Source organism: Canis aureus, chromosome 1, assembly GCF_053574225.1.
Source record: "Canis aureus isolate CA01 chromosome 1, VMU_Caureus_v.1.0, whole genome shotgun sequence".
Taxonomy (NCBI): domain Eukaryota; kingdom Metazoa; phylum Chordata; class Mammalia; order Carnivora; family Canidae; genus Canis; species Canis aureus.
The window spans coordinates 77,975,109-78,003,080 of record NC_135611.1 but is presented as its reverse complement, the minus strand read 5'-3'; the positions used below and the strand labels follow the sequence as shown (position 1 = coordinate 78,003,080).

The following is a 27,972-nucleotide window of genomic DNA, read 5'->3' as shown; positions in this document are numbered from 1 at the left end:
GAGAGTTATACCAAAAAAAGCAGGTTTTCAGAGGGTAGTAGAGAAAACCAATACAGACATTGGTGCCAAGAGTGAAAAGGAAAAAGTACCTAATGTGGTGATAGAGTAATAAAGAGAACTTTTCTTCACAAATTTGCCAGGAGTTAATGGACAAAGTGAATATTCTTAGTCACAGAGCTGCTTTAATTTAGGAGTAAATAGGGTGACTATTTTGGAAATCGCTTTTGAATATTGTTTAAAATAGAGGTGTTGAGAGCATTGGGGATTTCTTTGTCAGCGTTCTGCTGCTTAGTAGCTGAGTGATCTAGAGAAGTCACCCTCTCTGAGTTTTCAGTTTTGTTCTTTTATAATAGGGACATAATGATACCTGTCCTGCTTATATCATGGGGCAAATGTGAGGTTGCTCCAGTAAAATGCTTTATAAATTAGCAAATCATTTACATTTGATATGAGCATAGAGAAGTTAAGTGCTGTGAAACTCCCTTAGTGAATTTAAGGGGAGGTTGCTTTGGTGGCTATCTATCTACCTATCTATCTATCTATCTATCTATCTATCTATCTATCTAATGTACCTTTAATGTCTTGTTCCTTTCAATTTTGAAGGAACTTCTACTGGGTTCTAAAAATGTTTTAACTCAATGCACATAAATGTTCATAAGGATATCTAGCCAAAATAGGCACTTTTAAAGGAGAAAAGCCTTTCTTTGAAGATCTTCTCAAAGAATCAGTCATTTTTTAAAAAGATTATTTGTTTGTTTGTTTGTTTATTTATTTATTTATTTATTGTTTATTCATTCATGAGAGGCACAGAGAGAGAGAGAGAGAGGCAAAGACCCAGGCAGAGGGAGAAGCAGGCTCCATGCAGGAAGCCCAATATGGCACTCGATCCCGGGACTCCAGGATCATGCCCTGAGCCGAAGGCAGGCACTCAACCTCTGAGCCACCCAGGCATCCCAAGAATCATTAATTTGTATCAGAAGATTAGGAGAGGTTCAATATGCAGAGTTGCCATTCTAAGAAGCATAACATTTGAGCATTTACGACCTACAGTACTTGTCACTTTGCTCATCTGTCCCAGAGATCAGCTGACAATTCACAAATGCACCAGGATGCCTGTCCTGTGTACCTGTGTAATCCTTGGCTTGTGTACGCTCTCCCTAGAATAGCATTATATCCTTAAGGACAGAGACCAGGACTTACAGGTACTTGTGTCTTTGAGTTTCCAAAAGTAAATATTTATGAAATGAAAACGTGGCCGAGACTGCATGCCAAGGTGAAGAGGGAGTGACACCTCTTGGCAGATTTTACCCTCCAGGCAGGTTACCTGTTCCTGCATAATTGAAAGGAGACTCTGCTGGGTCAGGGTGAAGGCTGTCCTACCCTTTCATAGACGATCAAGTTAATAGTGCTAGGTCAGAGGTGTCAAATGAAAGGCTTCACAGTTTAAGAAAGACATGAGAAGTTAGGAGGCAGTTCAGAGGACAGCAGTCATGAAGATAAAGAGTTTCAAAATATGTAGGCAGTGTAGAGGGAAATATTGGGATTATTTGAACCTTACAAAAGAAGCCTGGAAAAAGTGTCACAGGTCGTTGAAATTTGAACATACGTGGGGATGGGATGATGACATAGGGTGGAGCCTCTCAACCCTTTCTCATGGCAAGGCACTCTTAGGAAAAGATTATGTTTAGAGGGTTCACAAGGGCATCCAGTGAGACTCTCCAAGATGAGATTCTGCACCGAGGCTGGGACACTCCTGGGCCCCACTCTGCCACCAGAAGACTAAGGGGATCAATAGCTTAGCACACTGCAACCTATCCTGGCCTTTGGGGACTGGTATGAACTGTACATTTGTGCTCCTCCCCAAAGTCCTATGTTGAAACCCTAATCCCAGTGTGATGGTATTAGGATATGGGGGCTTTGGGAAACGATTATGTCATGAGAATGGGGCCCTCATAATGGGATTCGTACCCTTAGAAAAGAGACCCCAGAAACCCCTTCTGACATATTTTCTGCCCCATGAGGATTGTAAGGAGAAGATGTACCTGTCCCTGAAAGAAGAAGTGGGGCTCAACATACACTGAATCTCCCTCTGCCTGCAACTTGCACTTCCCAGCCTCCAAAACTATGAAAAAAGTGTGTTGTTAAAATGACCCAGCCTACACGATTTCTATTACAGTGCCCTAAGTCACTGACAAGGGATATGTATAACTATTAGGGAACTGATGTAGAGAAGATAGATGTCTGAGCTTTGGCTCCACATTCTTGTTTATTTTATTGACCGTCATTTCCTCTTCGTCTGTGTGCGGGAGTACTCCTGTTCCTGAGGTATTTGGTTGGATTCCATTTCTCTGTTTGGAGAACCAAACCCAAACACAATGTAAGGATTCCGGGGAGCCTTCAACCCAGATTCTTATGGGTTCCATTGCTAATCTCAATTTCCCAGAGAGTTTGGTACGTCCAATGATACAACTCAATTGGGAAGTGTAAAGAAAGAATGGACTAGGAAAGTGATCTGGCAGGGCTAAGGGTTAAGGAGGGACGAAGGTTTCTATTTGAAACTCACAGGCTATCTGAAGCATTGGCAGGTCTTGGGGAAAATACCACTCATGTTGCTATGGAACATGTACAAGACTTTAGGGTCTTTTTCTGGGTTCAATGAAGGCAGAAACATTCAAGAGAACAGGGGAATTTGAATACATAGGTGATCCTGAGTGTAATTGTCAGGGTCCAAGTAAAAATTCCTGGTAGACATGCACTTTGAAGGCAGTCAAACTGGTAAGACACAAACAGAGGTCTCCAAAAGGTCAAGGGGGAACCCAGGTAATGATGGATGGAAGAAGCAGAAAAGTACATATAGGGACATGTATGATATGATGAAAGTAGAAAAGTAGCATGGTATGTAGGAAAGTAGAATGCAGGGTCAAGTAGTAACCTGAGGGACCCAGGAAGGGTGGAGAGGTCTTTTGGACTTGTGGCTGGGGGTGGGGGGCTGTGGACAACCTCTTGATTGTCCCCTCCCACACCCTCAGAAAGCCTTTGTGACTCTTCAATGCACTGTGATGTAAACCTCGGGAGTATATATATTCAGTGTCTGCACACTCAGAGCTCAGTTGCCTACTGGCAGCCTTGGGATTCAGAAATGGAATGAATGGAATTAAATTTCCTCTTCCTTTCTGTGTGGGGAGTACTGCTTTTGCTCCTGAGGTATCTGGCTGGGATTTCATTTCTCTTTTGGAGAAACAAACCCATCCATAAGGTAAGGAATCCCAGGGAGCCTTCAACCCAACCCAGACTCTTATGGTTTCCATTGCTAATCTCTATTTCCCAGAGAGTCTGGTAGGCCAATGACACAAATAGATTGAGAAGTGTAAAGAAAGAATGGACAGTCACTCCTGCTGGAAAGTGATCTGGCAGGGTTAAGGAGGGACGAAGGTTTCTATTTGAAACTCACAGGCTATCTGAAGCATTGGCAAGTCTTGGGGAAAATACCACTCATGTTGCTATGGAACAGGTACAAGACTTTAGGGTCTTTTTCTGTGTTCACTGAAGGCAGAAACATTCAAGAGAACAGGGGAATTTGAGTACATAGGTGATCCTGAGTGTAATTGTCAGGGTCCAAGTAAAAATTCCTGGTAGACATGCACTTTGAAGGCAGTCAAACTGGTAAGACACAAACAGAATTCTCCAAAAGGTCAAGGAGGAACCCAGGTAATGATGGATGGAAGAAGCAGAAAAGTACATACAGGAACGTGTATGATATGATGAAAGTAGAAAAGGAGGATGGTATGAAGGAAAGTAGAATGGCAGGTTCAAGTGGTGACCTGAAGGACCAAGGAAGGGTGGAGAGGTCTTTTGGACTTGTGGCTGGGGGAGGGGCTGTGGACAACCTCTTGATTGTCCCCTCCCACACCCTCAGAAACCATTTGTGACTCTTCAGTGCTCTGTGATGTAAACCTGTGGAGTATATATATATTCAGCATCTTCACACTCCGAGCTCAGTTGCCTACAGGCAGCCTTGGGATTCAGAATCAGAGATTGAAAACTGGAATGTTTTCACATTTCTGCAGAGCGCAAGATAAACTTGTCTGAACTTTGGCTCCACATTCTTGGATATTGACTGTCATTTCACCTTCGTCTTTGTGTGGGGATTGCTCCTTTTGCTCCTAGGGATCTGGTTGGGATTCCATTTCTCTGTTGGAGAACCAATCCCAAACACAAGGTAAGGAAACCCAGGAGCCTTCAACCCAGATTCTTATGGTTTCCATTGCTAATCTCAATTTCCCAGAGAGTTTGGTATGTCCAGTGACACAACTCGAATGGGAAGTCTAAATGGACTGTCACTCCCGTATGAAAGTGATCTGGCAGGGCTAAGGGTTAAGGAGGGATGAAGGTTTCTATTTGAAACTCACGGGCTATCTGAAGCATTGGCAGGTCTTGGGTAAAGTACCACTCATGTTGCTATGGAACATGTACAAGACTGCAGGGTCTATGTCTTGGTTCTCTGTAGGCAAAACATTCAAGAGGACTGGGGAATTTGAGTACATAGGTGATCCTGAGGGTAATTGTCAGGGTCCAAGTAAAAATTCCTGGTAGACATGCACTTTGAAGGTGGTCTAACTCATAAGACAGAAACCACGTTCTCTAAAAGGTCAAGGGGCCTTAAGGTAATAAAAGGTCAAGGGGCCTCGAGGTAATAATGGATAGAACAAGCAGAAAAGTAGATATTGGTACGGGTATGATATGATGAAAGTAGGATCTTAGGATGGCAGGATAGGGATCAGACCTGAAGGATCGAGGTAGGATGTAGAGAGTTCTTTGGGGTGGCAGGTGAGGGAGAGGCTGCCAACACCCTCCTGATTGTTCCCTCCCACACCCTCAGAAACCATTTGTGACTCCTCAGTGCTCCGTGCTGTAAGCCTGTGGACTATATATATATTGCATCTGCACACTCAGAGCTCAGTTGCCTACAGGCAGCATTGTGATTCAGAAAAAGGATTTTCAAAACGGGAATGTTCTCCTTTTCTGAATCGCGATACTGAACCATGTCTGAGCTCTGTCTCTACATGCTTAGAGACTGACCCTAACTTTACCTGTCTGTTTATGTGTATGGAGTGCTCCTTCTGCTCCTGTTCTATCTGCTGGGGATTCCTTTTCTACATTGGAGAACCAAATCCATCCACAAGTTAAGGAATTCTGGGGGAGCCCATCAACCCAGATTATTATGGTTTCTGTTTCTTATCCCAACTTCCAAGAGTGTGGTAAGGTCAGAGAGACACTTAAGATGGGAAGTCTAAGGTAAGAATGGACTGTCACTCTAGGAAAAGAGATCTAGCAGGGCTAAGGGTTAAGGAAGGACTAAGGTTTCTATTTGTAACTCACAGGCTATCTGATGTGGTGGCGAGTCTTCAATAAAATCCCACACTCAGGGATTCTCTCGTCCTACATTGTGTTATTTAGAGAGTATGGGAATCCATATGACAGAAGAAAGCTCTGTAGCTCCTGACCATGAGTCACATTCTCACATCAGGCATTAGTAGACCAAGTCTTCCTTTGTGTTGGGCGATCTGGAGCACAGTGTTGAGTGTCTGCGAACAGACTGAAGTCAGAGCTATGTCAGGGGACACAGGGTCCTGCCCTGAGGGAACACAGATGTGAGTTCAGGCTTCAGGTTCTATGTCCTCCTTGATCGAAGGACTTCTGACTGAGAATATCAGCTGTGGGCCTCACAAAGTCGTCCTTTCAATTATCCAGGGTAAATAGAAAACTTTTTATCACCTTTGCAAGGAACACACAGTTCTATTAATTAAAATTATCCCTACTATTCTTGGATGATAGTGTCTCCATTTCTGATGGAAGAGTGAGAGCGAGAGGAGTCCCAACCCTTCATTCTTTTATTTTTGTTCTAGGGTCAGGGCAGAGCCAAGAGGAGGAGGAAAGGCGGGCCACTGAAAGGTAAGGTTCTGCCTATCCCACCTGAGCTCTCCAAGGGTGACCCTTGCTGTCCTTTTGGTAAGGGCCAGGTCCATGATCTGAGGATGTTGGCTGATAGTCCCCTCAGAAACAGAGGGCTGAGAGCACTCAGAGCCCGAAACCCTTAGATTCCCTATTCTGCCCATCCCAGAGCATGAAGCAGTGATGGACCTGGGCGAGGAGGGTTGTCCATGAGGTGGCCGTGTGAGATGTCAAGAGTCAGAACTTCTGGCCCTTATTTGTGAAAGACTTGTGACCTCATGGATACTGTAGATTCCTCCCCGAGGAATGTGTGTATGTTGTGTGCTTCACAGAGGTCATCTCAGCATCACATGAGATAATGTGCATGAAAATACTTCCTACATGACGCAGGCTAATACTAACCTGGTTCACATATTGATCATTTGACCTCATCTACTGATTATTGGGGCTTTCAGACCTTAATATCCCAAGGGTGTGACATTAAGGGATTCCTGTATTAATGCATAGGCTTCTCCCTTCACTACATTTAACCCATTCTCCTGGTTTCCCAGACTACAGATGCTACCAGGGAGAAGTGGAGAAGACACGGAAGCTTCTCTCTGTTTTAAGGTGACCAGTTTTTCCCCTTCTATCCTGATCCCTCTTGGAGCATGTTTTAAGCAATTGCAGGGATTCGATATGCAGCCTCCATAGTCATGGGCGGGAGGGGGCGCGTTAGCCATAGTAACGGTGGGGGGGTATGTGAATGAAGGCCTGGGAGTGAAGGCTACTGAGTGCATGGTGAATTCATAAATGTGGGGCATTGTGAAAGGGCAGCAGGCATCAGGTGCCCCTCCCTTGCCAGGCCAGCATGTCCTCCTTCCCTTCTTGTGCTCCTGGTTGCAGCTTTGTACCTCCTGTCTCCTGCAGCCCCCAAGGCCGGCATCATGATACCATCTACTTTCGTCAACTGTTATGTCCAGACCCCTCCTGTGAGGTGTGTAATGGCACAACAGCTGAGATCAATCGGCTGTTGTTCCCAGAGGCCCTGGAAGATGCTACTCCCTTGGCTTCCATAGCTCCTGTGACTGACTCATCATTCACTCTGTCCCCTGCCTTCTCAACAGTCCCTCCAGGAGACCTAATATCAGCTTCCCTGTCTGAGCCTTCTCCACCACCTGCCTCCATCTTCTCACCTAAACCAGTGACCCCCTTGACTGACTTATTTCCACCCTCACCACCGGGTGATTCTTTGCCACCAGAGCATTTTCCTCCCTTGCATTCCAAATTCCCTATGGACCATTTCTCACCCCAGCCCCTTGCCTTTCCCCCAGTCCCACCACATGACGCTCAGACAGTGGATTCTCTTGTCCAACCAGAGGCCAACTTGTCTCTGAATACCATCTTCAACCCCTTACCGGAGCACTCCCAAACAACAAATCCCACTGATTCATCTGCTTGTCCCCAAGCATCACCAACCCTGTCTGTATCACCACCAGACCGCAGTATAACTGCAACTCAGTCTAAGTCATTTTCCATCACAGTGAAGCCTGTTCCAGAGAGCTCATCTGCAGATAGCCCTGGTGGGTTATCTACTTATGTCACAACGAACACAGGTATTGACCACTCTAGCTTGTCAATTTCAGACTCCCCTCGGTGGCAAACTCATGCCAGAGACTTTTTCCCTTCAACCTTGGCTCCATGTCACTTCCCTCAAGAGTTTCTGGCCCTCCATTCTTCAGAGGCTTCTTCCAGGGGTGACCCTGCAGCCAACTTTATAGAGCCTGGTAACCTCTCACTTCTCAGCCCCGATGTCCTGGCCCTGCTGGAGAAACAAGTCCAAAAGAAGAGTGACCTCCTGATGTGGAAGGACATGAAAGGGGGTTCTTCTCTTCCAAAAAACCTTAAGCCAGACTACCCACCAAATTCATTGGGGAAAATGCTGGGGTCAATATCTTGTAAGCCTGACCTGTCAGACTTGCTTCCTATCTGGAGCAGCAAAGACCAATCAAAGGAGATGCCTGTGCATCAGCAGCCCCCATATTCTACAACCTTAGAGGAAGGCCATTTACAGCAAACCTCTATCCAGCTCTTCTGGGGTCTCCCAACTCTGCATAGTGAGTCCTTGTCCTCTGCTGCCCGTGATTCGGATGATTGTTCCTCAATCTTTATTTTCAGTAGGATCTCGAATACCTCCACAGGCCAGGAATCTCCAGTAGTTCCCCATCCATCTCCTCTCCCATTACCTGAGAACCAGTCCCAACCTATCCCTCAGATCCAGCCCCAAATCCATCTTAAATCTCCACTCCCACTCCTGCCATCTGGTCCTCTACCCCAGATTAAGATCTGTGGAGTGTGTTTTCACAGACCCCACCACAAATCAGAGCCTCTCCTATCCTCTGAAATGCAAAGGTTGGAATGGAATGTGTTGCAGAAGCAACAGGAAAGTGTGTGGGGTTTACCCCCTGTGGTCCAAAGATCCAACAAGGACTTTTGTCCTTCAGCTCCTAACCGTTCTATTAAACGTCCGGCCTTCCAGGCCCGTGTTGCAATCTCTGTCCTTCCTGGGCAGTTTCCTCTCAGTGAAGAGCTTCGAAAGGAGCTAGAGCATCACCTTAGAAAAAGGCTCATCCAACACCGGTGGGGTCTGCCCCGCAGGATCTATGAATCTGTGTCACTGATGATGCCTCCGAGTGATTCTTCAGAGACACCTAAGTGCCAGCGCTTTCGTGGACGCACATGGATCTCTAAGAGTCACAGTAACCTGAGTGAATCTGAAAGCTATGAGCGGGATTCAGAATTGCTTCAGCTACGGAACATTGACATGGGGAAAGATCAGGGACACAACCCAGGGAGTGGCCCCAAAGATCATCTGTTGAGTCAGAACTCTTCAGATAACGATCTAGGGTATGATTCTGAGAAGGAATTTAGGAGCCCATCAGAGAAAAATCCAATGTCTTTGGACACTGCAGGTCAGAGACAACTTGAAAATGTCCTGAAAATACACTTGAGCAAAAAGTTTGAGGAAATCAATGAGGGTCGGCTCCCTGGGACTGTGCATAATTCATGGCATACTATGAAGCAGATGTTGCTTCTTTCGAAGAAATCCCACACTGAAATAAAACAGAGAAGTTTGCCACCATCAGTGGGTGAAGACTACACCCTGAATACCTTCCAGGAGCTTAGCTTTGTTGAATCTAGTGCACAAGAAATGCTGGAAGCCCATATTAGAAGGTTTTGTATGAGGATGATATGGGGTCTACCCCCCAGGGTCCTTGAATCCATACAGCTCTTTAAATTGAGAGAAGCCTCAACTCATTCTAGCTTTTGTTCCTCAACAAACCTGATTTCTGAGGTAAATTCTAAATCTCTCCTTGGAGACAAGGCAGCAATAGCAAACCCAGGCCCCATCCTGGATCGTCCTCTCCCTGCCACCTCAACTATGGGTGAGGGAGAACAGAGAATCCCAAGGGGATCACCCTCTCATATCAACCATGAGCTTGCAGTGGATGTTCAGAGAATTAAGGAAGGAAGACAGACTTTTCTACCTATCAGACATGACACCACAGGCAGAGCAAGTCAGAGACAGACTCTCCCAGCCAACAGATGGCCCCCAACACAGACTGCAAGGGAAGCTGGGGCCGGGCATGAGCCCAAGGATAAGCGTGCATATTCCAGTGGGAGAGTAGAAATGCAACAAGGCAGAAAGATACCTGTCATTATGCCCACAGTGTCCAGAGAGATATTCAGGGCCAAGGAACTTGATGCTCGTCAATTGCGATCTAATGATACCTTGACAACCAGCAAGCTACATGTGAATCAGAACAAAATCAGAAGTACTGTTCCCATTCAAAGCCCTTCCCAAAACATATCAATTCTGCAAGATCCTAAATCATCAAAACTTAAAGAACAACTCTTGTCTGAGTTAAAGCTTAAACTGGAGAACAGGGAGTATAGCCGGGTCCACGGCCAATGCACTGGCCTGCCCGCTGCCTCAAATAGTTTGACTTACAAGGTCTCACTGACTCATGCCCACAGTATCATCAGTGGAGACATAGGAGCTTCCCAGGTGCTGCGTGTCCATCCGGAGGACACCAAAGTCAGTATGGAACAGCAGCAGGACCCTTGGGTCTCTAAGCATGTCTTAAGGGAGCACCAGAATAAGAATCCCCCACCAGCTGCAGTGACTGTGAGCCCTCTAGGCTCCAAAGCAGAAGAGCTTGGTGGATGGGATGCAGAATTCGGAACATCCCAACTTAGAAAGAAGAGTTTCCCTAGGGAGGATGTGGCATTGAAGAAGAGTTTCCCTACTCAGGATGTGGGATGGAAGAAGCATGAAAGCAAGCCTTCCCAGACCCTATCACAGAAGGGTCAGCCTCGTCCTGAAAGCCTTTTCAGAGAAAAAATGAATCCCTTTTTGCAATGGCTTAATCCTGGGATAAAATGCAAAAGGCAAAACTCCCAGGTAAAGAGCACCCCCCAATCATCTGTGGAAAGCCGAGGCCTAGTTAAAGGTAGAACTGCCTTTACTGGGATGACCAAAGATCAGAAAATCATGACAGATGGTGGGAAGGTTCTAGAGGAGGAAATGGGGTGCAGGCATGCAATAGATATCACCTGCCCTCAACAGCCCCTACCCTCCCCAACCAAGTTAGGGAAAACTCAGCCAAAAGCACAAGTACAGGCCCAGGCACAGTCTGTCCAGGGGCATCCTTTCAACCACAGGACTCCCTCCTGTAAAGAGACAGATACCAAGTCCTGCCACCAAGAAGCTGTCTTTGGTGGCCAAGGTCATTTTAGAAGTATTGGACAGATCAGAGAGAAGGAGAGATGCCCCCATAAAGCTGTGGCATTTAAGGACCAGGTGTTGTGTCAGAAGTATCCCCTATCCATGCCCCACAGGGAGCCTGTGTCCCACCCAACCCCCACCAGCAGGCATCCAGGTGGCCAGAGTCCTCCGGCCAATCTCTTGGCTGCTAAAAGCTCTGTGTTCAGAGGTCTGTCTCTGCTCTTTAGACATAAAACTTTTCTCCAGAATCTCCAGGGCGGGAAGACTTCCCACCCCCAAACAATCCCCTATGAATATTGATACTCTCCAATAAATAATTCTCTAATAGTGGTGTCTTTTCTGTGTACTGCACTGGGGGCATGGGTTTTGGGTAACTCAGGGCTTGTGCTCATGGAAAGGAAGGAGTTAGTTCAGTTGTTTTTAATTGCTCCCTTTGGCTTCTGAAAGGTGACCAATGTCCTTTAGCTCTTGAGAACTATCAAGTGCCCCCAAAAGCCAATTTCCTCTCTGATGAAGTGTGAGGAGAAGGGCTCTGTCTCCTGTGCCTTAGCTTAGCCTGACTGAAAACGTTTAGCATCCCACACCTTTCTCCTCATTGAGTGTTTTATACCCTTTAGAGCAACTGTTCTATACCTGAGGAGGTTCAAAGACAGGTATAGTTTCAGAAAATAACGATTAGGCCACTGTTTCTCTTTCACAGTTATTGTGGTACAGTGGCATAATCATTACTTAGAATTCAGTGACCAGACGATCCCACAGCTGGGTAAAGTCTGAATGGGAGCGTTTGGTGGGGGGATGTTATCCCAGTTGATCTTGGGATGGTTGGGATAGAGTCTACGAACAGAGATGCTGCTTAAGCATCTGTCATGTGGATCATGTTAAACTTGACATGGAGGTTTCCACTGGAAGTGCTTCCCTTCCCTGGGCGTTTCCTCATTTTCCGCAGAGAAAAAGCATCAATTAGCTCTCAGGCAGACACCACCTCCCAGGGTAAGGTGCCTTAAACGAAATGAAGAGGTGGAGGAGTGACCTTGCTGGTGGAACGAAGGTTTATGCCTCATCACCCCCCTATCATGACCACGTCCTGCTCCACTTTTTCTTCAATCTGTTCCAGGCACCACATCTTTGAGGCAGTTTGGAGCACAGCACAGCCTCCTGATGCTTTATACCGAAACGGCATGGGGCTGTCCCTCCAGTACTCAATACCTGCAGAAGGTCAGGCATGGCATCCCTTTTTGGGGAAGTTGAGCTTGGTGCCTTTCTTCTTCCACGCTTGGGGGCAGTGTATAAGATCTTGCCTTCAGTATGGATAGTTCACCTATCAGGAGGGAGGTACCACCTTTGATATTCATGGCCTTAGTGGATCCATGTTAGGTCTCCCCCAGAAGACCTGCAACTTATGAACTTGAGTTGAGTTCCAGACTGTGTACCGAGTAGAGATATTGTGGGGCTTACCATGGACCTCCATGGAATGCATTTTCTAGGCCAAGCCTGCACACATAAGTACACTTACAGTAGGGTTCTGGAGAGAAGGCAACTCCACTTGAGACTGGGACTCAAAACTGGGGCGGGTGTCCTAGAGAGCACCTGAGGTAGTCTAGAGAGACACATGACTGTTCAGGGCTAAAACAAAACACCAGAAGTCGGCTACCTCTTTCACTACCACAAGTATATCTTCTTGTGCAGGGTTATCATTGACCCGATAGTGTCTGAACCTTAGGGCCACAGAAAGAAAGAGTGTGCCCGCGGCCCTGAGAGGGACTGTAAGTGGAATGGGGCCTCAGGCAGGGAACCTGAGGAGGTGATGACATAATGGAGGCTCTAACATCTGTGGATAACGTGATATCACGTCAACTCTTTTATGATTTTATTTATTCATGAGAGACCTAAGCAGAAGGAGACGCAGGCTTCCTATGGGGATGTGTCCCGCCAACAATTAAAAAAAAAAAAAAAAGCCTCCAGTACAAGTGCACCCTGTCAATCCCCTTCAGTTCTTCCTATCTGGCAAAATCTTGTCTCTCTGCCTTTTCTAGAAATGCCTTTCAGTAAGTAACTGATTACTATTGGACTATGTCTCACATCTCAAAATTGGGTCTATTGATGCCACAGGAAAGTCAGCCCCAGCAGTCCCTGGAATTCATTCATTCACTCCAGAAATGGTTATGCCAGTCTTCCTGACACATGAACAAATAAATGGAGTTAAGTCACTATTTCCTTAGTACATTCTCTCCCCAGTGTTACTCGGATGTATTTGTTTAACACTTCTTTGAGAGAGAGCAGGGGCACAATCACGGGGAGTGGCAGATGGAGAGAAAGAAGCAGGCTCTGCTGATCAGAGCTCAGTCCTAGGACTCCAGGATCATGACCTGAGCTGAAGGCAGACATTTAACAGACTAAGCCCTGTAGGCATCCCTCTGATCTATTTTAAATTTCCTTCACATTCCTCAAACTTAGGCCAGATTCACTTGCCTAGTAGGTGTGCTGGACCACCATTCACAGAGGAGCAGTCAAGCCGTGACATGGCAGCATTTCATAAAACATAACAAAACAAAAACCTTCCAAAAAACATTTTCCCACTTCTCATTTTCCTTTTCCTTCCTGTTATGTGGAAAGAGGTCTCCTTCCCAATTTCAATGGAAATCTACTTCCTAAAATGTCCTTATTGAAAGATCGCTAAATTCTAGTCTTGGTGGACTCATGCACCCTTGCCAAATATCCTCCTTCACCCTTCCTTGTCTATATGAGACACTCAGTATCTTATATTTCTTTAACAATTTTGCTACAGAAATGTTTAAATATGTAAAAGAGCAGATAAAGCAGTATAACTTCACACATATCCCTCACCCAACTTGCTCTATTATCATTTAGCAGATGTGATCCATCCCATCTTTTACACTGAAGTGAAGAAACCCATTTAAACATCTTGCCATTCATCTCTTGGACATATGCTATACGCCCATGTCAAAGCTCTCACATTTCTTTGATATTTATCACCTGTGGAACATATTCACCACAGACGTATTTGCAACATTGGCACTGAGCTTCAGAGACTTTGACAATCAGTTCTCCTGTGCCTGATCGTCAACCCTGAGGAACCACTGAGTGACTTCCTCAGCTCCACACAAGAAGTAATCTTGCAGAGCAATTTCAGGGCAGCATTTCACCGTCCCTTAATCACACAGTAACTGTAACATGCAAAAATGTATGGAAAGAGATCACTGTACATGTTCATAAAGACTTGACACTGTTCTATGTGTTTTCAAATATTTAGAAGAAAAATTTTCCTGTCACTGTTCAAATGAACTATGTGTTCCAAGTTGAACACAGTCCATCAAACATTCCTCTCTTTTCCAAAATGCCTTTAAAAGTAAACGATAATATGAAAAAATGCTCCACATCATTAGCCATTGGGGAAATGCCAATCAAAACCAGTATTTGCTAGCACTTCACACCTACAAGGATGGCTAGAATAGAAAAGATAATACAAGTGTTGGTGGGAATGTGGAGATATCAGAAACCCCATAGTATGTTGGTGGGAATGGAAAATAGTGCAGCTGTTTTGGAAAACAGTCTTGCAGTGGCTCCATTTGTGAAACAGAGAGTTATCATGTAACCCAGCAGTTCCACTTCTAGGTGTATACTCAGGATAAATGAAAACATAATTCTACATGTAAACAAAGGTTCATAGCTATCTTATTCATAAGATTCAAACTCATGTCACACCACGGATGGACCTTGAAAACATCATGTTAAGTGAAAGAAGCCATCCACATCAAATGTCCAGAATAGAGACAGAAAGTCGATTGATCTTAGAGCCGAGGGATGAGGGGAGAGGGAATGATAGAAAAAAACTGCAGATATTTTTCTCTGGAGTCATGAACATTTTAAAATGGACTGTAGTGATGCTCATGTCTGTGCCTATACTGAAAATCATGGAACTATACACTTAAATGTGTGAATTGTATGGTATGTGAACCACATTTCAATAAGGCTGTTAAAAACAAGGAAAGGATTCAAAAACAAATACTTAAGGATAGCAAGAAGGGGAGCATATAAAACAAAAGATGTCAACACATTTTTGCAAGGTGGAAATCCAGTGGAGGAGTGGTAACTTACTAGCAGAGCAAAAGCAATGTGCTGGCAAACCACTTCACAACTGTAAAATCCGGAAGACGAGCAACCTGGGCACCTAGATAAAAAAGAAATGAGAGGTTCTGTGTAGTAAACATGTTGAATCATTGGTCTTTTTTGTTTGTTTTATGTTTATGTAAGTACTAATTCATGCATACAATTTAAAAATCACCCCTTTTGTGGAACGTTGATGTTCTTTGCCAATATTATGTAAAACTTTGTAGAAAAGTTAGCATACTTCAAATGTGCAGAGGATCCCGGGTTTCTTGCCTGGGGCAGAACCTGGGACAACTGTTTTAAAGTTGGCATTGCACACGTCTGGGGTCTGGGTATGGTGGAGGCAGCAGCTGCCGGAATCAAAGCCAGAAATCCCAAGGGTTGGGCTAACTTCATTTTTAAAAAGTATATATTTGAAAAAAAAAAAAAAAAAAAAAAAAAAACTTGTGGCAAAGTTGCATCGACGGTAAAGCCAGGTAGTCTTTATCCAGATACCTATTAAGAATTTGACCTATTTACAATCTCTGTCTCCTTTCCTCCTCTCTCTGTGTAGGAACCCAGGTATATGCATGTGAAAAGTATGCATCCATTCGTGAATACTTGAGAATACATTTCATGCATCAAGCACTTTCTCCCTGTATATTTCAGTGTGCATTTCTTAAGAAAAAGAATACTCTTACAGCACCATTATCTCCTTTCGTAAATTTAAAATGGACGCAAAACTGTTAACCTATCTCCAACTCCTATTCCATTCTTGTCAATGTATCCAGTGGTATCTTCTATCTATGTGTGTTTGTTTAAACGTTCTTTACATGATTTGGCCTAGGATCACATACTACATTCAGTTGTTGTGTATCTTTAGATTCTTTTAATCTGGATCAGTTTCTCTGCCTTTTTTTTTTTTTTTTTTTTTTTTTGGAAGAGACCTTTTTTTTTTTTCTTTAAGATTTTATTTATTTATACATGAGAGACAGAGAGAGAGGTAGAGACACAGGCAGAGGGAGAAACAGGCTCCATGCAGGGAGCCTGACTTGGGACTGGATCCCAGGTCTCCAGGTTCACGCCCTGGGCTGTAGGTGGCTCTAAACCGCTGAGCCCCCGGGGTTGCCCCAGAGGAAGACCATTTTTGAAAAATAAATTTGATGTGCCATTTTTATAACCCCTTCTGACTTGGCAATATTTTTGGGTGGATCTAATCTTGCTTAGACTTTAAAGGATGTTTCTACGGTTGTGAGTCCTAGGGGTCTTACGGACAGTCAAGACCACACTTTCTATTCGAAACTAATTCCAGAGCTACAGATATGTGGAGGGAGTTTTCTTAACAGAGATACCTCCTGCACTCAAGGAAGGGTGTTTGAGGTGGGGTGGGCTTGAAGTGTACCTTCCTTTCGGCTAGTGGCAATGGTGAAGCTGAGGATGCAGGAGAAGAGAGGTGGAGAAAGGAGCTCTCTCCACTGGTAAGCCCTCCTCAACGGGAGGGATAGGACTGGGTGTCTAGGGCCAAGACTGATTCATGACAGAGGGAATGTAGGCGAGTCAAGGTAAGGAAATGATACAGGCTTAATTTCAATAGTACATAATCTAAATGATGAAGCTGTAAGGGTGACAACTATTAAATGACTACTAGTGTGGGGAGATGACACAAGTACATATAAAGCATCAACAGGAACGACATTATTGTTTAAAATGGATAGAGATGCCAAAACGTATTTGGCGAAACGCCAGAAGGTACGTGGGAAAAAATACTTTTCATGGAAGAAGCAAGGACATGTGTGATTGGAAAACCCCTGAAAGGTACTGCTAAAGATAATTACAATTGTGCTCATCAGACATTACGCTAGAGGAGCCTACTTTGTAAATTGAGATGAGTTCGGTCTTGTGGGCTCTGGTCCAACACATTTGCTCTGTGAAATAAAGGAAACATTAAAAATGTTTGTGGGAGGAAGGGGCTTTGATAGCGAGAAGAAAGAGGGAGCAGGCCTTTGAGACACTCTGTGTGTGGAAGAGAACCTGTAGGGCACAAATAGCCTAAGAGGGATTTGGGGAAGTAGAAGCATTACAACTAAAGTTTTTTAAGTTGTTTGCCACGAGTCGCATGGGTGTGCCATCCACTTTCTGTTCCTTGGTTCAGGGTATTCTGCTCTCATGCTCTGTGGTGGACTTGGATTCTTTTGGGGAGATGGGGAGGGTGGGGATACCACTGAGTCTATTTCTTGTGCCCTATCACCAAGTAATAAAAAGGGTCTCAGGTAACATCAATGTAACAGGTGGAGCAAGAACATTTCACTAAGGTAAATATATGATACAGTGAATAAGTGGAGTAGGAAGGTAGGTTGGAGACATCTGAGGGGCCATGGGAGGATGGACACATCTGCCTGGCTGGATGGTGGGAGAAGGGTTGCATGTGAGTTTCTCTCTCAAGTGTTGTCCCCTCCCCCACACTCAAGAACCTCTAGAGTCTGTACTAAAGCTCTGTGATGTGCGCCTGGAACCCTAGTCTAGAACACGTAGTCTCAATGCCCAGGGGCCTGAGGCAGCAGTGCATTTCCAATAAGGTCAATCATCTTTGTCTGAGAAGCCTTAGTGCACCATGGCTGACCTCCAAATAAGCTTGCTAGGTAGTCCTGTCCTTGCCTTCCTGTGTGGGATGGGGCTCCTTCTTCTGATGCTGTGCTACCTAAAGAGGAAACTATGTTTGCCAATATGTTGGAAACAGAGAAATGTCAATCAGGTAAATAAAGTAGAGTCCCTCAGAGATAGTAAATCTTTCTTTTCAACCAGATGAATTCAAGCTATCAACTATCAAATCATACTTTTGCTGAGACTAGAAATTTTATTTCATTTTCATATTTTTAATTTTTATTTTATTTTATTTTATTTTATTTATTTTATTTTAAATAGGCTCTAAGCCCCGTGTGGGCCACAAGCCCAACAAGAACTGGAAATCATGACCCTGAAATCAAACCCGAGCGGAGACTGAGAATCAAGTACAACCAATGGAGCCACCTAGACACCCCTTAAGTTGTATTTCAATTTCCATTTAGTTCAAAAAAATTTTTTTTCTCAAAACGTCTTCCTTGGCCTGTATAATAGTAGTGTGTTATTTAATCTAATCCAAACATTTTGGGATTTCTAGCTATCTTGCTGTAGTTGATATCTAGCTTAATTCTACTATGCTCTGCAAACCTACTCTGTGTGATTTCTATTTTATGTTTGTTAAGGTGTGTTTTGTGGCACTGAATGTGATCCATCTTGCTGGATGTTCCATGTGCACTTGAGAAGAATGTGTATTCTTGTCTTAGATGAAGTATTCCATAAATGTCAATTAGATCAAGTTGATGGATGGTGCTCTTCAGGACAACTCTATCTATTCTGGTTTTCTGCCTGCTGACTCCGTCCCCACTCTGTATGATAGGGGGCTGTTGAAATCTCCAACAGTAACCGTGCATTCAACCATTTTTTCTAGCAGTTCTACCAGTTTTTGCCTCACATACTTTGACACTATGTTGTTACAAGTGCACATACATGTTAAGCAGTGCAGTGTCTTAGTGGAGAATTGATCTCTTGGATGTTATGTGATGCTCCTCTTTATCCCTGATAATTTTCCTTGTTGTGAAGTCTGCTGTGTCCAACATGAATATAGTTACTTCTGTTTTCTTTTGGTTAGTGTCAGCATGGTGTTAGCATTTCTTTATCCCTTTGCTGTTAATCAGTCTATATCTTTATACTGAAGGTGGGTATTCTGTAGACAACATGTACTTGGGTCTTGTTTGCCTATCCCGACAGTCTTCTCCGTGTTTTAACTGGTGCATTTAGACCACTTCCATATAGTGATTTTAAACACAGTCCATTAATGCCTCTAACTGGTCTGTAACCCTTTACTATTCATCATACATATACTTTCTGGCTTTTTATGCTTTTTCTGGTTTCAAACAAGCACTGATAGGATTCCATTTTCTCACTTTTGTTAGCATATCAATTATTCTTTGCTTAACAATATTTTATTGTTTGTCCTAGAGCTTGTAATATAGATTTACAAGTACTTGAAGTGCACTTTTGTATAATGCAAGACCACCTCATATGTCGCGCAGGAATTTCCAATTCCCCCCGTCCCTTGTAATACTGATGCCATTCACGACGCTTATCTATATACTATAATCACCCAACACATTATCATTATTATTATTAGGTCAATTGAGAAGAAGACGAAAAAATTTTCATTTTATCTGCATTCCTTCCTTTTCTCCTTTTCTTCTTTGTAGATCTGTGTTATTTTCCTTCTCCCCGAAGAACTTCTTTTAACATGTATTGCACACAGGTCTCTGGCTAATGAATTCCCTGGTTTTATTTCTCTTTCACTTTTGCATGATAATTTCACTAGATATAAAATTTTTGATTGCTGTTTTTTTTTTCTATCAACACTAACTATTTCACTCCAATCTCTTACTTGTATGATATGATAATAGGTCATAATTCTTATATTCTTTCCTCTACAAGTGGGGTTTTCTTTCCCTCTGCCTTCTTCCAAAATTTTCTTCCCCCCCCTTACATTTGAATATGATATACCCAGGAATAGATTTTTTTTTAGTATTTTCCTGCTTGTTGTACTCTGAACTTCCAAAAGTATGGCTAACCTGTCATTAATTGTTGAAAGTCCTTTGCCATTTTTACTTCAAACATTTTTTCTGTTCTTTCTTCTCCTTCTGGTATTCCAATTACATATATGTTATACATTTTGTTTTGTTGTTGGTGGTGGTGGTTATACATTTTGAAACACAGTCCTCTGATATCTTAGACTTTAGCATTCCAAAACTTATTCTTCTCTTTGAATTTCAGTGTGGTAATTTCTAGTGACATCTATGTAAACTCACCCATTCTTTCCTTGACCATATGCAACCTACAGATGAGTCGATCAAAGGCATTCCTCATTTATCGTAGTGCTTTTGGTTTTAATATTTCCATTTGATTTTTTCCTCAGGGTTCCCCTCCCTCTGCTTACATCCTTCAGTTGTTTTTGTGTGTTGTCTAGTTTTTACATTAGAGACCTTCAGATAATAATCATGGTTATTTTAGATGCCATGCATGAGAATTCTGAAATCCGTGTCATATCTGAATGTACACCTGATGCTTGGTTTTTCTATTGAGATTGCTTTATCTTGCCTTTTAGCATGGCCTGTAATTGCTCTTTGAAAACCAAAGATGACGTATTGGGCAATAGGAATGGAAGAAAACAGACCTTTACTGTGAAGTCGTATGTTAATGTGGCTAGGTGTTGGGCTTTGTTTAATATTATTGAAAGTATACATGTCAGAAGCTTAGATTTCTAGTAGTGTCCTTGTTTTTGTCTCTCCTAGTGTCTTTACGTTCCCCTTAATGTCCAGAAATAGAGCCTATACTTTGTAGCTCTTTTGAGCTGCGATCCTGTTACTACCCTGGAGCCCAGTGAATACTGTGGTGAGGTGCTGGGGAGGGAGTATGATTAAATATCAGTCTTTTTTTTTTAATTTATTTTTTATTGGTGTTAAATTTACTAACATACAAAATAACCCCCAGTGCCCGTCACCCATTCACTCCCACCCCCCGCCCTCCTCCCCTTCTACCACCCCTATTTCGTTTCCCACAGTTAGCAGTCTTTACGTTCTGTCTCCCTTTCTGATATTTCCCACACATTTCTTCTCCCTTCCCTTATTTTCCCTTTCACTATTATTTATATTCCCGAAATGATGAGAACATATAATGTTTGTCCTTCTCCCATTGACTTACTTCACTAAGCATAATACCCTCCAGTTCCATCCACGTTGATGCAAATGGCGGGTATTTGTCATTTCTAATAGCTGAGTAATATTCCATTGTATACATAAACCTCATCTTCTTTATCCATTCATCTTTTGTTGGACACCGAGGCTCCTTCCACAGTTTGGCTATCGTGGCCATTGCTGCTAGAAACATCGGGGTGCAGGTGTCCCGGCGTTTCATTGCATTTGTATCTTTGGGGTAAATCCCCAACAGTGCAATTGCTGGGTCGTAGGGCAGGTCTATTTTTAACTCTTTGAGGAACCTCCACACAGTTTTCCAGAGTGGCTGCACCAGTTCACATTCCCACCAACAGTGTAAGAGGGTTCCCTTTTCTCCGCATCCTCTCCAACATTTGTTGTTTCCTGCCTTGTTAATTTGCCCCATTCTCACCGGTGTGAGGTGATATCTCATTGTGGTTTTGATTTGTATTTTCCCTGATGGCAAGTGATGCAGAGCGTTTTCTCATGTGCATGTTGGCCATGTCTATGTCTTCCTCTGTGAGATTTCTCTTCATGTCTTTTGCCCATTTCATGATTGGAGTGTTTGTTTCTTTGGTGTTGAGTTTAATAAGTTCTTTATAGATCTTGGAAACTAGCCCTTTATCTGATAGGTCATTTGCAAATATCTTCTCCCATTCTGTAGGTTGTCTTTTAGTTTTGTTGACTGTATCCTTTGCTGTGCAAAAGCTTCTTATCTTGATGAAGTCCCAATAGTTAATTTTTGCTTTTGTTTCTTTTGCCTTCGTGGATGTATCTTGCAAGAAGTTACTGTGGCCGAGTTCAAAAAGGGTGTTGCCTGTGTTCTTCTCTAGTCAGATTTTGATGAGGGCTTCAGGCTCCCAGATTGACCTTCCCTCCTGCTCTGCCAGGATCCTCCCCACCATCCGTTTCCATCCTGGCTGCTGGGTCAGGAGGCCTCTCAACGCCTCAGTCCCTCCCACGCGACGTGGGGGCCTCAGAGACCCTGCTGAGGCCTGGGGGTCGGGTTACGTTGGCCGCCGGAGCCCCTTTGGCAGAGGTACTGGGCGGAACCGGGAAAGTGAGCGTCGTAGTAGATGCGGTGGCGATTTTGACCGCCCTTAGGGCTTCACCTTGCCCTTGGCATCTGGCCTGGAGCTGGAAACCTGTCTCAGACGTCATCCACTATGTGCAGAGATGATAATATCTCACGGGGTGGCCCGAGACTGGATGAACAAGGGACGAGGTTTGAGTAGGTAGCGACAGGGGCCGGGGTTGCTGCAGGGCCTTCCAGACCCCGGAGGCCCCCGTGCCTCGGGCGTGCCTGCACTGGTCCGCATGCTGAGGCGTCAAGCTGAGAGTTCAGACACTGGATTAGGGCTGCTCGTTTCTGATTCTCCGCAGAGCCAGTAAGTGGAGACGGACGCCCACGGTTTGCTAGTTGTCTTCAAAGGCCCACAAGAGCTTCCCAGGCTGCGGCGGGCCCTAGCGGGGGGTCCAGCAGGAATGCCTCTTGGGAACCTCAGGTACAGGCCAATGGAGGCCTTCTGGCCAGGGTGGAGGCGCAGCCCTTTGCCACGCCTTGCGGATCCAGAGCGGCAGCACGTGAGCCTCTCCAGCAGGCAGCACCACCTGGTTTTGAGAGGCAGAATCTCTAAGGTAATTGCCTCAAGTTGCAGCTGTTGATGTATTCATGCCGACCGTGTGGCCGGGGTCTGTGTTAGGAAGCGTCCCCATGTTTACCATAGTAGAGGTGCAAGGGAATCGTTTCTTTGTGACTGTTTCCACCGTTTGCACATATTAAACGTGAATTTCAAAACTATGGGAAAGTACAGTAAACCTCGTAGATCCCCACCTTCCAAACAATGACCGTTAACTCTTGGAGCACCTGTTCAGAGGTTTTACGATGCCTGCTTTTAACATCGCTCAAAAAAATGCTCGCTTTAACTGTAAAACGCTATCAGCAGCATTTTCATGTTGCTCCAACCGTTGATAACATTCTATTAGGTGGTAGAATATTAAACTCTACTTTTGTGGACATTTGGTTCTTTTCTGTCCTTTGAAATTTTAATGTGCAGCCTGCCATGTTTGATCATGAGTGGACTTGTTTATAAACCATCCTGTTCCAACCAGCATCGCGTGGTTTTCCTGAATGTGATTAACTCAGGACTCTGCACCTGGCCAAATGCTTTTTTCTTTCTCCGGCTTCCTCAGATGAGATACCCGCACTGTGATTAGCTGATTCAGCACGAAACTCTTCTCTGATTTTCAAGCCAACGAAACCCAACTGCTTGCTAAAGGTCCTCAATGTAAGATCTTGCAAACTGAACCTGCCGTCTTCCTGTAACTCTAACTTCCCCTTCCCCATCCAGTCTGTTTCAGTAGCACCTTGATATCCAAAGAAGGCACACGAGACCCATTTTACATTCTTCCCTCTTTATTTTTCCCATAGCTACTCAGCTACTACATGGAGGAGCTGGAAAAATATTCTGTGCAGAGAGAGCTCTCACAGTAGACTGTCTTCCCCCTGATAGATCGTAAGATCCTTTGGGTCATGGTATGGGGGAAGAAAGGGTGCAAGAGGGAGAGAGAGAAGCTCTCAAGCTGACTCCATGTTGAATGCAGAGCCTCATGTGGGCTTGAGCTCACAACTCTAGGATCATGACCTGAGCCAAATTCAAGAGTGGGACACCCAACAGACTGGGCCACCCAGGTGCCCCAACTCTTTGGGCATTTTTAAGACAGCTTTTGTCTAGTAAGTCTGAAGTCTGTACTTTTTAGGAAGAGTTTATGTGAGTTTCTTTATTCTCTTGTGAATGGTGTATACTTTTTTCATTTCTCTGCATGTCTCACAGTTTATTGTTGAAAACTCGGCATTTGGACTTAGGATGACTCTGGAATTCCGATTCTTACCCAGCCCCAGGATTAGTTGTTGCAAGTTGTATGTTGTAGTCTGTTTAGTGACTTTTTGAACATTTTTAGCAGTTTTATTTAGGGATGCCTGGTTGGCTCACAGCTGAACATTTGCCTTTGGCTCACAGCATGATCCCAGGGTCCAAGGGTTGAGTCCCATATTGGGGTCCCTGCGAGGAGCCTGCTTCTCCCTCTGCCTATGTCTCTACCTCCTTTTCTGTGTCTCTCATGAATAAATAAATAAAATATTTTTTAAATTTTTATTTAGATATAATTCCCATAACACACAGTACACCAATTTAAAGTATTTTTTTAATTTCATTTATTCATATAAATGAAAAATTTCATATTTATTCATGAGAGACACAGAGAGAGAGAGGTAGAGACACAGGCAGAGGGAGAAGCAGGCTCCATACAGGGTGCCTGACCTGGGACTTGATCCTGGGTCTCCACGACCACGACCTGGGCTCAAGGTGGCGCTAAACTGCTGAGCCACCCAGGCTGCCCCACAGTACAGGAATTTAAAGTTTGCAATTCAATGGTTTTTAGTATATTCACAGATAATGTGTGATCATTACAAGGTCAGTTTTGGTCTATAGTATATTTTATTTATTTTTGTTTTTTTAAGTTTTTATTTAAATTCTAGTTAGTTAACATACAATGTGATATTAGTTTCAGGTGTATAATATAATGATTTCACACTTCCATTTTGGTCTAAGTCATTTTTGTAAAGACTATTCTTTGTTGTGTGTGGTCTTTGAAGTCTGTTTTTTTAGCTTAGAGATCAGCTAGTGGTTTGTTAGAGATTTTCTCAAATGACTGGAGAGAAAAGAAGAAAAGAAAAGAAAGGAAAGAAAGGACTCCAGGTCTTTGCAAATTGGCTCTGTGCTGGAGCACTCACTTCCTGTTTTTGTTGAGCATAAAGATTAGCTACAGATGAAAGGGCATTATCTTCTCAGGTCTTTTCAGTATATATGTCCTGCTGTGTCCATATCTGTGGCTTCTAGATTCTCTGGTGTATGGGAGAACTTTTCAATGCTTCATGGAATCCCTTAGTCTACCATTTTGCATCTTTCCTTTGTCCAGTTTTGTTTTGATTAAGATGGCTTATATTTTTCTATTTTTAAAAAAATTTAGTTTGTTTCTTTATATTTGAAGTGGGTTTCTTAAAGGCAATGTGTAGTGCCTATAGGTCTTGCTTTTTAATCCAATCTAACAGTTTTCGTCTTTTTTTTTTTTAGTTTTTGTCTTTTTTTTTTTTTTTTTTTTTTTTTTTTTTTTTTTTTTTTTTTTTTTTATAGAAAGGGCGGGGAGGAGCAGAGGAAAAGGGAGAGAGAGAATCTTAAGCAGGTTCCATGACTAGCATGGAGTCCAGTGCAGGGCCTCAGGATCCCACAATCCCGAGATCAAGACTTGAGCAGAATTAAGAGTTGGATGCCCAAACAACTTAGCCACCCAGGTGCTCCAAGATTCTGTCTTTTAGGGAATGTTTAGACCAGGTGGTAGGTTGAATAATGAACTCTAATACATGTTCATGTCCTAATCCCTGGAACCTATGAATAAGTTACTTTCTATGTTACAAGATAATTAAGTTTTCAGATGTAATTTAGGTTATCAGCTGTCCTTAAAATTGGGAGATTCTGGAATACTCTGTAGGTCCAGTGTAATCACATGAGCCCTTAATATCTGAGAACTTTTCCCAGTAGAAATCAGATACATTTGAAGACAGAAGGAGAGGCAGGAGAAATTCAAAATGTGAGAGAGCCTTTGATCTTCTGTTGCTGGCTATGGAAATGGGGGAAGGCAACTGTGAGCTAAGGCATTCAGACAATTACAAGAAGCTGTAAAAGCTCTCAGTTAATAGAAGGAAATAGACTTCAGCTCTACAATTGGAAGAGTCTTAATTCTGCCAGCAGCTTGAATGAGCAAGGAAGCAGATTCAGGGAGTCTCTAGGAAGGAATACATTTGCAGACATCTTGGTTTTAGCCTGATGAGATTTGTACCAGACTTCTGTTGTCCAGAACTATAAGATAATTAATTTGTGTTGTTTCAAGACACCAAGTTTGTGGTAATTTGTTATAGCAGCAATAAAAAACTAACGTAGACTATTTATATATAATGTGATTATTGATTTCGTTGGGTTCAAATCTATTTTCTTGCTATTCATTTGCTCTTTGTCCTTTGCGTTATTTGTAATTCTTTAACATATTTCACTCCTCATTTGAATTGAATGTTTTATAAATAATTTTCCTTCTATTTTGGGGTTTATTAGCTCTGTGTCTTTTTTAGTGGTTACCTTATGCTTCATCATACATATCTTTAATATATAACAGCCTATCTTAACTAATATGCCACTTCATATAATGTTTCTCTCTCTCTTTTTAATTTTCTCTTTCACTTTTTTTATTCCATTGAAAATATATGTTTAAACGTATGTCTCCCTGTATTAGAACTATTTTGGATACAAGTGAATAGAAATCTAACTCAGGGTAGCTTAATAAAAAATAACTTTGATTGGCCTCATATGGAATATTAGCTAATTCCTGAACCAAAAGTATGGTCATAGGGACAGAGGTATTGATGGTCCAGACTAGGTTATGGGCCCATCTTTGTGATCAGAATGGCACTGGGTTGATTGCTCCATGAAATAACATGAAATAGAAGTGTAGTTCCTGAAAGGTCAGGTGAATGGAAATGTACGCTTGACGAAAGAGAAACACTTGAGTTCTCATTTTCCACTACATTCCCAAAATAGACTGCAAGTTCCTTTAGGTCAGGTTACTTTTAAAATGTAAGTAATGTATACTTAAATTATCTAAATTAAAATAGTATCCATAAGTTTAAAGACCCCTACTGATCACCCTTCCTAGGAGGTTAACACTCTACCACTGTCATCAGTCTGGTATACATTCTATGCATTGACCTAGAATTTACATAGTTTATTTGTTTTACATAAAAAGGTATCATATTGTGCATATTGCTCAACAGCATGTTTTTTAAAAATGATTTTTTATTAGAGAGAGAGAATGAGCAGGGGGGATGGGTAGAAGGAGAGGGAGGAGCAGAGTCCTCACTGACCAAGGAGGAGCTCAATGTGGGACTTGATCCCAGGACCCTGGAATCATGACCTGAGCTGAAGGCAAAGGCTGGACCGACTGAGCCACCACGTGTTTTTTTTTTTTTTTTTTTAATTCAATAGATATCTTGTCAAGCTATCCATAATAATGCATGTAGATGTACCTCATTCCTTTTAACTGCTACACAGTATTTCTTTAAATGGATATTTAGCAGTTTTTTTTATATTACTGCTATATTTATATTTAGTATTATTATATTACTGCTCATTTGTTTCCTATTTCTCATTATTATAAAAATGCTGCTGTGAACCTGTTTCTGTATGCATTACTGTGCTTGTTTTCAAGTGGTTCTCTGGTATGTGATTTCTGACTAGAAATTAATTTCTAAAATGTAATTTCTGACCCTTTGCAATTTTAAAATTGTGTTTATATGCTTAAATTTTTAAAAAAGATTTTATTTATTTTTTTATTTATTTATTCATGAGAGACACAGGGAGAGAGGTAGAGACACGGGCAGAGGGAGAAGCAGGCTCCCCATGGGGACCCTGATGTGGGACTCCATCCCAGAACTCCAGGATCATGACTTGAGCCAAAGGCAGACTCTGAACCACTGAGCCACCCAGGTGCCCTATTTGTTTAAAAAAATTTTTTTTATAATAAATTTATTTTTTATTGGTGTTCAATTTACCAACATACAGAATAACTCCCAGTGCTCATCCCGTCAAGTGCCCCCCTCAGTGCCTGTCACCCATTACCCCTACCCCCTGTCCTCCTCCCCTTCCACCACCCCTAGTTCGTTTCCCAGAGTTAGGAGTCTTTATGTTCTGTCTCCCTTTCTGATATTTCCCACACATTTCTTCTCCCTTCCCTTATATTCCATTTCACTATTATTTATATTCCCCAAATGAATGAGAACATATATTGTTTGTCCTTCTCCGATTGACTTACTTCACTCAGCATAATACCCTCCAGTTCCATCCACGCTGAAGCAAATGGTGGGTATTTGTCATTTCTAATGGCTGAGGAATATTTCATTGTATACATAGACCACAACTTCTTTATCCACTCATCTTTCGATGGACACCGAGGCTCCTTCCACAGTTTGGCTATTGTGGCCATTGCTGCTAGAAACATCGGGGTGCAGGTGTCCCGGTGTTTCATTGCATCTGAATCTTTGGGGTAAATCCCCAACAGTGCAATTGCTGGGTCATAGGGCAGGTCTATTTTTAACTCTTTGAGGAACCTCCACACAATTTTCCAGAGTGGCTGCGCTCTGGAATTCCACGAATTTGGAAGTCCTCCATCTCTTTCTATCTTTCCAAACAGCTTTAGTAGAATAGGTATGATTTCTTCTTTAAATGTTTGATAGAATTCCCCTGG

General features: G+C 43.0%; 1 protein-coding gene across 3 annotated transcripts; it reads left to right on the top strand.

The window, feature by feature from the left end:
- The first annotated feature begins 3,104 nt into the window (after positions 1-3,104).
- Positions 3,105-11,045, top strand: SPATA31D1 (SPATA31 subfamily D member 1). Of its 3 annotated transcripts, none has more exons than XM_077905737.1 (4): positions 3,105-3,256; positions 5,907-5,952; positions 6,504-6,561; positions 6,862-11,045. In XM_077905737.1, the coding sequence occupies exons 1-4, from the start codon at positions 3,149-3,151 to the stop codon at positions 11,018-11,020; spliced, it is 4,371 nt and encodes a 1,456-aa protein (XP_077761863.1). In that variant the 5' UTR covers positions 3,105-3,148; the 3' UTR covers positions 11,021-11,045. The 3 variants fall into 3 exon arrangements, with proteins under 3 accessions (XP_077761863.1, XP_077761855.1, XP_077761845.1); XM_077905729.1 differs by having other exon boundaries at positions 6,838-11,045; XM_077905719.1 differs by lacking the exon at positions 3,105-3,256 and adding an exon at positions 5,395-5,752 and having other exon boundaries at positions 6,797-11,045.
- The last annotated feature ends 16,927 nt before the right edge of the window (positions 11,046-27,972 follow it).

Coding starts and splice junctions, on each gene's coding strand:
- SPATA31D1 (XM_077905719.1), top strand. CDS start 5,674: ATGTCCTCCTTGATCGAAGGACTTCTGACTGAGAATATCAGCTGTGGG. Junction 5,753..5,906: donor CGTCCTTTCAATTATCCAGG/GTAAATAGAAAA, acceptor TTTTTGTTCTAG/GGTCAGGGCAGAGCCAAGAG. Junction 5,953..6,503: donor GAAAGGCGGGCCACTGAAAG/GTAAGGTTCTGC, acceptor CTGGTTTCCCAG/ACTACAGATGCTACCAGGGA.